The sequence below is a fragment of the Propithecus coquereli genome, unplaced genomic scaffold (assembly GCF_000956105.1).
Source record: "Propithecus coquereli isolate 6110/MARCELLA unplaced genomic scaffold, Pcoq_1.0 Scaffold14, whole genome shotgun sequence".
NCBI classification, from domain to species: Eukaryota; Metazoa; Chordata; class Mammalia; order Primates; family Indriidae; genus Propithecus; species Propithecus coquereli.
The window spans coordinates 15118206-15129258 of NW_012138302.1; the positions used below are offsets into that span (position 1 = coordinate 15118206).

Here is an 11053-nt window from a genome sequence, read left to right on the forward strand (position 1 = left end):
AATTTCTTTCTAATTTTAGTAGAGACGGGGTCTCGCTCTAGCTCAGGCTGGTTTTGAACTCCTGAGCTCAAACAATCTGCCCGCCTCGGGCTCCCAGAGAGCTAGGATTACAGGCGTGAGCCACTGCGCCGGCCTTTAGCAATTTGATTATGATAAGCTTTGGTATGATTTTCTTTGGGTTTATTCTGTGTGGTGTTCACTGAGTTTCTTCCATTTGTGGTTTTTGCAGTTTTAATCAAATTTGGGATATTTTCAACCATCATTTTTTCCAATCTTCTTCTGTTCATCTTCTTTCCACTACTGAACTCTAATTATACATTAGGCCACTTGATGTTATCTCAGAGGTCACTAAGTTTCCATTCTTTTTTTTTTGAGGCAGAGTCTTGCTCTTTCACCCTGGGTAGAGTGCAGGGGCATCATTGTAGCTCAAACCTCTAACTCCTGGGCTCAAGCAATCCTCCTGCCTCAGCCTCCCAAGTAGCTGGGCAACAGGTACGTGCCACGACACCCAGCTCATTTTTTCTGTTTTTTTAGTAGAGATGGGGTCTCACTCTTGCTCAGGCTGGTCTCGAACTCCTTAGTTCAAGCGATCCTCTGACCTTGGCCTCTCGGAGTGCTAGGATCACAGGTGTGTAAGCCACCACACCTGGCCTGTTCTTTCTTTTTTATATTCCAGCTTTCTTTCTCTTTATGCTTCAGTTTGGACAGTTTCTATTTTTATGTCTTCAATTTCACTGATCTTTTCTTCTGTGTTATCTTTTCTGCCCTTAAGCTCATTAGGTATTTTTTAGGTCAGACAGTCAAAGCTTTTAGCTCTAGGACTTCTGATTTACTTTTTTATATCGTATTTTTTTTCTCTTAATGTTCACGTTGTCTTTAAAATCTTATATCACATCTGTAAGAAATATTTTGAAGTCCTTTTCTGCTAAATTCCATCATCACCATCATTTCTGGGTCTTTTTTTTTTTTTTATTTCAGCATATTATGGGGGTACAGATGTTTAGGTTACGTATGTTGCCCTTGCCTCCCCCTCCCCCCAAGTCCGAGTTTCAAATATGTCCATCCTTCGGGTGGTACGCATTGCACTCTTTGTGTATACACTGGGTCTCTTTTAATTGTCTGATTTTCCTCCTGGTTATGGATCACATTTTCTCCTTCTTCCTTCACCTAGTAATTTTTACCAGACATTAAACATGTTGTTGAGTGTTTAGATTTTGTTGTCTTTTTTTAAAGAGTGCTTAGTTGTTCTATGGTAGAGTTTATTTATTTGCAGAGCAGCTTGATCATTTCAAGACTGTTTAACTGTTGCTAACATTGGCCCAAAGTGGCCAATATTTTGGGGCTAGTTTAACCTTAACCTTTTCTGGCATCTTTACTGAATGCCCTTGGTATTGTTCTTTCCACTCTGTTTGGAACTCACATATTTCCCAACTCTGTGTGAGCTCCAGGTGTTGTTCAGTTAGCAGCTCCTTGGTATTTGTACTTTCCCAGGCTGCAAGGGATCTCACCCTAGGCATGCACAGCTTAGTATTTAGCTAAAGACACAAGGGACCCTTATAAAGATTTCTAGAGTGCTTTCTAGATGTAGCTGCCACCTCTGCATTACTCTGCCCCTGCCCACAATTCCAGGCACCCCGGTCTTGCCAAACTCTGATCTCTGTTTCCTTGGCTTAATGAAATTGCTGTGCAGTGCTTGGTTCCCCCCATCTTATGCCAGTGCTATGGTTTTAATGTGTCCCCTCCAAAATTCAGGTATTGCCAATGTGACAACATTAAATGTTGGGGCATTTAAGATGTGATTAGGCCAGGAGGGCTCCTTCCTTGCTAATAGGATTAAGGCACAGCATTTGGCTAGCTTGCCAGCTTTTCCTTCTGCCACCTTGCTAGCTTGCTCTTTAGCATTTTGCCATGTGAGGACACAGTCAGAAAGGTTTCACCAGACATCAAATGCCAGTGCCTTAATCTTGGACTTCCAGCCTGCAGAACTATGACAAATAAATTTCTGTTCCTTACAAATTACCCAGTCTCGGGTATTCTGTTATAGTAACACAAAATTGACTAAGACAGCCAGGGTCTAGTAAATGCTTACAGGAAGAAAATCAGGGAGAAAGTGAAGCTCATTTGTTTTTCTTCTTTCAGGGATCAGAATCCTTGCTACCTTTGTCTAAGCTGAAAAGAGTTTCAAATTTCTCCCTCAGTTTTTCTACAGCTGAAGTGCTAGTCTGGTATAGTTAGAATATAAGTTCTTGCTTATGTAATTTCTTATTATGTCTTCTTCACTTATAATGACATGAAAATATTCCACTGTATGGATATTTCAACATTACTTAACATTTACCTATTGCTGGACCTCTAAGAGTTATTTGCTATTATAAATAATGTTGGAATGAGTATCTCTATAAAAACAAGCTTTTCAATATAATTTTTTTTTAATTTATTTGTTTTTGTTTTTGTGTTTTTTGTTTTTTTTTTTTTGAGACAGAGTCTCACTCTCTTGCCTGGGCTAGAATGCCGTGGCGTCTGCCCTAGCTCACAGCAACCTCAAACTCCTGGACTCAAGCGATCCTCCTGCCTCAGCCTTCCGGGTAGCTGGGACTATAGGCACGCACCACCGTGCCCGGCTAATTTTTTCTACTTTTAGTTGTTTGGCTAATTTCTTTCTATTTATAGTAGAGACAGGGTCTCACTCTTGCTCAGGCTGGTTTTGAACTCCTGAGCTCAAGCAATCCTACCCCCTTGGCCTCCCAGAGTGCTAGGATTACAGGTGTGAGCCACCGTGCCCGGCCTCAATATAATTTTAAAATGAAAAAGTAGGTTACCTAAATGTTCATCAATAGGTAAGTGCTTATATAAATTACTGATAAATTCATTGAATAAGTGTATAGCCATATGTTATGGGTTGAATTGTGTCCCATGAAAAGATACGTTAAAGACTCCCAGTACCTAAAAATGTGACCTTATTTGGAAATAAAGGTCATTGCTGATGTATTAATAATTAGTCAAGTTAAAAATGAGCTCATTAGGATTGGCCCCAATATGACTGGCATCCTTATGAAAAGGAAAGATTGGGACACAGAAAAAGACACACACAGAAGGAAGACAATGTTAAGATACACAGGGAGAAGGTGGCTATTTGACTTGAGTGATACATTTATTAGCCAAAGAATTCCAAGGATAAGAGACAAACACCAGAAGCTAGTAGAGGCAAGGAAGGATTCTCTGTTAGAGCCATCAGAGAGAACATGGCCCTACTGACACCTTGATTTCAGACTTCTGGCATCCAGAACCATGAGACAATAAATTTCTGATGTTTTATGCCACCCAGTTTGTGGTATTTTGTTATAGCTGACCTAGGAAACTGATACACCCAATAAAGATTATGTGATTATTACAAATTATGTCAAAATAAACTTTATAAAATATTAAAAAATGCTCATTATAATTTGTGAAATAGGTACTATTATTATTCCCATTTAACAGATATGGAAACTAAGGCCAAGGCTTAATAATTTGTTCAAGGTAGCATACATAGTAAGTGCTGGATGCTATCTGGATCCAGGTAGATTACTATATGCTCTTAAACATCATGCTATACCACAGGTTGAGCATCCCTAATCTGAAAATCCAAAATCCAAAATTCTCCAAAATCCAAAATTTTTTGAGTGTTGACACACCACCACAAGTGGAGAATTCCACACTTTATCTCACATTATTTAAAATATTGTATAAAATTATCTTCAGAGTTAAAATCTGAGCTATTTGATCAGGAAAAGAATGAAAAAATTATCTTCAGTCTATGTGTATTAAGTATATATGAAACATAAAAGGATTTTGTGTTTAGACTTGGGTCTCATCCTTAAGATTATCTCATTATGTATATACAAATATGCCAAAGTCCAAAAAAATTCAAAATCTGAAACACTTCTGGTCCCAAGCATTTTGGATAAAGGATACTCAACCTCTATCTCTTAATTATTAAAAGCTATAAGCAGCATTAAGGCATTTTAATACAAACAGAAGTAAATTCCATTTAAATATAAACAAAATAAGCCCAGAAAGCAAGAAAGTAGGAACCTAAACTACCTGAATTAGAAATAAAATATTCTGACATTCCCCAAATTACAGTGCATTTTAGAATAAGTTCTTTGGAACTGTCATTCTATAGAGTAAACTTGAAAGAACACTGATACCTGAAAGTAGTCACAAAAATAAATACTTATGTGAAAATGCACTATTATCTCCTACTGAGCTGTGAAAGGTCCTTTCCTTGAGTTATGAGGAAAGCAGCCTAGGGATTAGAAGCTGGGTATATGACGGGATAGACTAGTTTCTTAAAACTAGAGAGTTCTCAGAACCTGTGGGTATGGTAAAAAGGTTTTGGAGCAGAGACAGTTTAATGTAGCTAAAGAGGCAGTCTTATATTTTTGAACGAACAACTCTGTTTCTGGGTAATTTAGTAGGAGGGGCCAGAGAAGCCTCCAGGTGGGATTTTAGGTGGATACAAAGCAGTTTTCTCTTTCACATCCCATTCTCTAAACACACCGTCTCTGTTTGACACAGAAGGGCTTTTACTGAGTTGCCTTTTTGTGGGTATGCGCTGAGTTTTCCTTTCCTTTCCTTTCCTTCCCTTTGCCTTTTCCTTTCCTTTCCTTCCTAGCAAGGTCTTGCTGTGTTGCCCAGGCTGTAGTGCAGTGGTGTCATCATAGTTCACTACAACCTCAAACTCCTGAGCTTAAGTGATCCTCCTGCTTCAGCCTCCTGACTAGCTGGGACTACCCGGCTAATTTTTTTCTATTTTTTGTAGAGACAGTGGTCTCGCTCTTGCTCAGGCTGGTCTCCTGAACTCAAGCAATCCTCCTGCTTTGGCCTCCCAGAATGCTAGCACTACAGGCATGGGCTACCGCACCCAGCCTAATTTTCTGTTTTTTGTAGAGACGGGGTCTTGCTTTTGTTCAGACTGTGCATTTAGTTTTCATCAAAGAACACAAGAAATAATCTCACAAAATGTTACTGCCATCGCTATAAATATATTGTTAGAAACAACTCTCACATCTCCTATATAAGGTGCTTTATAATACATCCCCTATTAAGGTCCTATATAGAAATTTAATTTGTAGTTAACTGCTTGTAAAAGCTTTATTTCCCTACTGCTCCCTGTAGGATGTTTTCCCCCCTTATATGGAGAACCATGTAGCTTACTATTTGCAGCCCAGCCACAAAAAGTATATGAATCATTATGTATGGCCTACGGGGTCTACATTCTACTATTTTTCCCTCTACCTTTTAATTTTTTAAAAAATTATTTGTTCTTGGTCCTGATTTTTAATGTAAAAAAACTATTAATTTATACTTTACTATGAAAATGGTTCTATGTGTTTCTTGTGTCACATCATTCATGGAATGAGTTTATATTAATAAATAACTGAAAAAGAGTTATATCACAACCTTTAAAAAAGAATGATATGAAACCTGATTTAAATGCTTTGCTTCTCCAGAGACCATGGGTGCTCAGAGTTACATCTTGAACAGATGAGAATTGGACATTGGAATGTATCATAAACAGTAGATCTACTTAAGACTTTTTATTCAACAAATGGATTCACAGTAGGCTCTTTTTTAGTATTTTATTTTATTTTTTTATTTTATTTTATTTTATTTTTTTGAGACAGAGTCTCACTCTGTTGCCCGGGCTACAGTGCCGTGGCATCAGCCTAGCTCACAGCAACCTCAAACTCCTGGGCTCAAGCAATCCTTCTGCCTCAGCCTCCCGAGTAGCTGGGACTACAGGCATGTGCCACCATGCTTGGCTAATTTTTTCCGTATATTTTTAGTTGACCAGGTAATTTCTTTCTATTTTTGGTAGAGACGGGGTCTCGCTCTTATTCAGGTTGGTCTCGAACTCCTAAGCTCAAGCAATACTCCTGCCTTGGCCTCCCAGGGTGCTAGGATTACAGGCGTGAGCCACTGCACCTACCCTCACGGTAGGCTCTTAATCTTTAAATTCCATGAGGTTAGAACAGTGGTCTCATTCACCAGTGTTATTCAGTACCTAGTACTGTCAAACTCATTCTGAAAGAACACATTTGGTTTATAACCAAAGATTCTCACTGTATTTTCGAAAGTCAGTGTCCTTAAAAATCACTTCAACCTTACAATTTAGAAATGGCTTTCCTGTGAAAGGAGAATTTCACTTGAAAAAGGAAAACATAGTTGTCTTTTGTGGTACATACGATTCTTGCTGCAGACATGTTGCATGGCCCAGACTGCCCATAGCTGGACTCCTGGTGTTGTGAAACAGCCAAGTAATGGGAAAAATGGATTAAAGGACCTAAAGTTTCAAAAGAAAAAATCAAAGTTACATCCTATACTAAGCATTACTTTCTAAAGCAGTGATTCTTAAACTTTTCATTTTCAAAATTTCATCCTATTATATCTAGATTAATATAGATCAACTATAGAACACCTTTTCTTTGTCTTAGCCATTTAAGAGAAGATTGCATTCAGACATGTCTCAGTACAGAAGATGAAGGTGATAAGAACACAGTACTAAAAGAGAAAAAAAATTGTTCAAAAGCTACATTTGAAGACTAGTAGACCTCAGTTTAGAAACTAAGAAATGGAGAAGTTAGGTGATAACTAACTGGTAGAACACCATGAATTATCCTTTCTATTTTTACTGTTATAAACAAAAATAGGTCGAATGTAAGTTCGAGAAGTCAAAAATGTTGGCAGCATCAGCATTTATGAAGCAAACAACAAAAATAAGTTGTAATGAGATTAATTATGCAGCAACCTGAAATATTTCAGGTAATTAATAACTTAGCTATGAAGTCACCTGTCATAAACAGAGTTAGGCATTCACTATGCATTTTCCCCAACTGAATCTGGTGCTACTTGTAGTCCCTTCAACGTGTCATGTTGTTTTAGACCTCCTTGCATTTATATATTATTTTCTCTTCCTAAAATCTCCTACCTCTACTTAATTAGCTTTCAAAACTCAGCTCACAACTCACTTCCTCTGGAACCTTTTGACCATTTTCCAGTGTGGATGTAAGTGCTTTAACCTTTAATTTCATAATATTCTATGTACATCTAGCCTAATGGTGATTTATACCTGATTCACTTTTTTTTTTTTTTTTTTAAGAGACAGGGTCTCATTGTGTTCCCCCACAATAAAAGTGTTACCCAGGCTGGAGTACAGTGGTGCAATCATAGCTCACTGTAGCCTCCAACTCCTGGGCTCACGCAGTCTTCCTACCTCAGCCTCCTAAGTATCCACCATATGTAGCTAATTTTTAAAATTTTTGTTAGGACAGGGTCTTGCTCTTGTTCAGGCTGGTCTCGAACTCCTGGCCTCAAGCAATCCTCCTGACTTGGCCTCCCACAGTGCTGGGATTACAGGTGTGAGCCACCGTGCTGGCCTCTGATTCACATTTGATCTCCCTCACTAGGATATAAGATTCTTGTGTGTAGGTACCATGTCTTGTTCATCTTTGAATTTCAAGAGCAGGACAGGTACAGTGGCTCATGCCTGTCATCCTAGAACTTTGGGAGGCTGAGGCAGGAAGATCCCTGGAGGCCAGGAGTTTAAGACTAGCCTGAGCAACATAGCAAGACCCCATCTCTACAAAAAAATAGAAAAAATTAGCCTGGTGTAGTTGTGTGCCCTGTAGTCCCAGCTGTGTGGGAGGCTGAGGCAGGAGGATCGCTTAAGCCCAGGAGTTTGAGGTTGCAGTGAGCTATGATGACACCACTGTACTCTAGCCTAGGCAACAGAGTGAGACCCTGTCTTGGGGGGAAAAAAAAAAAAAGACTTCAAGAGCAAAGAACAAATTCCTGGCACTTGGGCAGTTGTCTTCAATAAATGCGGAATGAAGGAAGGAAGGACGTATGACAAATGGCAGAAAGAAGTCAAAATACTTTGCTTCTTTGAAAGTCACTACTAAGATAGATGCCTGAGAGAAAAATTATGCATCTAGTAGAAATGATCTCTATGCAGGCAAAATGACTAGGTTACTGTTTTACCTGTATGCTACCATCTCACACTCTGGAGTTGGCCATTTCAAAATTGCTGAATGCTAGAAGACACAAGACACACAAGAAAGGATTATAATACTTATTTAGCATTGCATTATTTATTACATTGTGAGGCTCTGATAGTTTAACTACTGTGAATGTTGTTTGTTAGTATGCTTTCAGAAAACATCAAGTGACTGTACCAAATCATCCAGAAAACACCAAGTGACCGTACCAAATCATCCAGAAGAGAATTCCTCTGGCTACGACTCAATGTCCAAGCTTGTTCACCTCTCGATATTAAATGGGCAATAATTCCAGCTGCAAAGTAACTGACTTCCACTTCAACACTGTGTAGGAGACTACTTATGTGGTCTATGAAATCCTTCCACATTAATTCAGAATGCAATTCTTGTACTTCAGCTATATTGTTCTGGAAAAAAAGAAGATATAAAAATTAAGTGAGTACACCTCCACTCCCACCCTGCCTCAGAGACTGGTGGGTGGGTGGTGGTGGTGGTGGTGGTAGGGGCCTAAAAAAAAAAAAGAAAAAAAGAAATAATTTAAAGTAATATGCAGGGTAAATGGCTAAAAGAACTGTTCTCAGACCCTAGACAACAGGCAATGCAGGAAGGTCAGAGTAAAGTATTTCCCTGAAAGAAAGTATTCAAATGGGGCAGTCTCCAGATTGCAATGAAGGGGAACCTAAAGAAAACCTGGTAGTTTTGTTGAGACAGAGATCACATTTCAGGGTGGCCAAGGAGCAAAACTTTGTAGAACAGAGTACTGGAAAGGAAAAAGGCACACACTCAGAGAGAGAGTGAGAGAGTGCACACAACCTCTACAGGGGTCCCCTTAAATCTTTGGCTGAGTAATGATGTGGGGTGAAACTCCATGAGGCTAGGGAAAGAACTACCAGAAAGTAGTACACAAACAAATCCCAAAGTCACACAGGGCTAGAAATAGTTCACATTCCCACTAGCCAGAGTGAAGAGATCTCATAATAAGCAAAGCATTTGACAGTAGTGGGGCTGAATTATATATTAGCCCTAGGGTAAGATGAACAAGCTTCAAAAGAAGCAACTTGATCTGCAAGTAATTGCACACAAGAGCAAAGTATAAGATTCTTTTTTTCTTTGTTTGTTTTGAGACAGAGTCTCATCCATTGCCCTGAGTAGAGTGCCATGGCATCAGCCTACCTCACAGCAGCCTCAAACTCCCGGATCAAGTGATCCTCCTGCCTCAGCCTCCCAAGTAGCTGGGACTACAGGCATGCGTCCCAATGCCTGGCTAATTTTTCTACTTTTAGTAGAAACGGGGTCTCAAACTCCTAAGCTCAAGCGATCCTCCTACTTCAGTCTCCCAGAGTGCTAGGATTACAGGTGTGAGCCACCGCGCCCAGTATAAGATTCTTTAGAGAAAAATAATAATATCCATTTGTCTCAAAGGAGTTAAAAAAAAAAAGTGAGGAAAAAAAGAAAGAAAAAATCAATAATAAATGACCCGTTAAATGTAATGCATACTATGTATATACTAGCAAAACTCTAAAAACATGGGTCAAGACCCCACCAATTCACCAGTTTTTTAAAAAAGAAGTATGAGTCCAAACATAGAACTAAATGGTAAATTTCACAAAGTAAATCTAGGTAATTTCAAATTGGCTACTATACTTTTCAAGGTAAAGGACATAAACCAAATAGTTTCACACATACCTTGTGATCCTATTTCAAGGAGACCCAGATCAAATTGAAAATTCTAAGAATGTTTTCTGCCCAGTAAATATTCCAGTAACACACACAAGTACAAACTCAAACACCTTTCTTAGTAAAATGGTAACTCCAAGGAGGTTTTCCTGACACTGAGAAGGGGTGAGTTTGGGGAAAAAAATGAAAAATCAAAATATTTCCAGCCTACATGTTGTAAGCCCACCTATTCATGGATTTGTGAAATTTAGAAACAGCCTAATAAAAATTCTAAGACAACTGAGTTGTCACAGACTGACAAGAGCATAAATTCATATTGAGTAGCTTCTCTAGTGCTTCCTACTAATGCCAACAAAACCAAAATATAGATTTCCCCCAATATATCAGAAATAATATATTTTCTACTTAGTTTCAAGAAAGAATAAAAACTTTTATAACTTAAGCAAACTCAAAATATGTGACAATCTGTCACTGAATCAAAATAAGCTACAGTAATAAGTGACAATGTATGTATAAAACCCACTGCAACCATGCGTTCGTCTTCACATACAAAGGCTATTTCTAAACGGGTCAGATCAAAGCTTTGGCTGATCCGTGCTGATGGCAGAATAGGGCCGAAGATGAGCCAAAGCTGTGTGTAATCCAAAACTCATTGATATTTAAATTTGGAATGGCTCTTTGTACTTACATTTGAACATGTTGTGAGAACACAAGCCTCCTGTCACTTTATACATGCTCATTCTTATAAAATGTTTGCCTTGTATGGTTAAGGTATTTTACCAAGCCTATATTGAGAAGGACATATCGCTTTGGTGGGGGTGGAAGAGAGTCAATCACAGCCATTCTGCTAGCCCATTACTGCCAATACACATTGCTCGAACAGAAGCATGACCTGACTGGGAGTTTAAGGAGACGAGAGTAGTAGAGACATTGTCTTCTGACTTGGAAATGGGAATGAGGTATTCCCCCAAATGTATATACTATGATATTTTTCCTTAACTGAAGGAAATAAATAAGAGCAAGAAATAACTAATAATTTTCTCAGCTACAGACATAGGAGAGGAAACAGAAAAGGCCATGGCCATATAAAAATCACAACCACACACTCACCACAGATCACCAGAAGATGAGAAAGAAATATTCTAGGTCAACTATACTATTGGCATATACTTGAATGTTTTCTTAGAATGATTTTAAGGGATCTAGCACACAAATAACCAGTTTTTATTTTAGAAAATCAAAATTAATAGAAATTTTAAATGAAAAGTAGTACACAATTGGCTATTATAATTGTATTACAATTGACTATTTAGTTCTCTGTACCCTCTATAAAA

At 38.5% G+C, this 11053-nt stretch overlaps 1 protein-coding gene across 1 annotated transcript in view; it reads right to left on the minus strand.

Annotated features, from left to right (window-relative positions):
- The window catches only part of ZYG11B (zyg-11 family member B, cell cycle regulator), a 75440-nt gene that overhangs the window by 7795 nt on the left and 56592 nt on the right, over positions 1-11053 (minus strand). The window contains exons 11-13 of the mRNA XM_012639497.1: positions 8252-8449; positions 8026-8078; positions 6231-6328 (exon numbers count right to left, since the gene is read on the minus strand). Of these exons, the coding sequence (XP_012494951.1) occupies positions 6231-6328; positions 8026-8078; positions 8252-8449 (349 nt within the window). The remainder of the gene's footprint in view (positions 1-6230; positions 6329-8025; positions 8079-8251; positions 8450-11053) is intronic.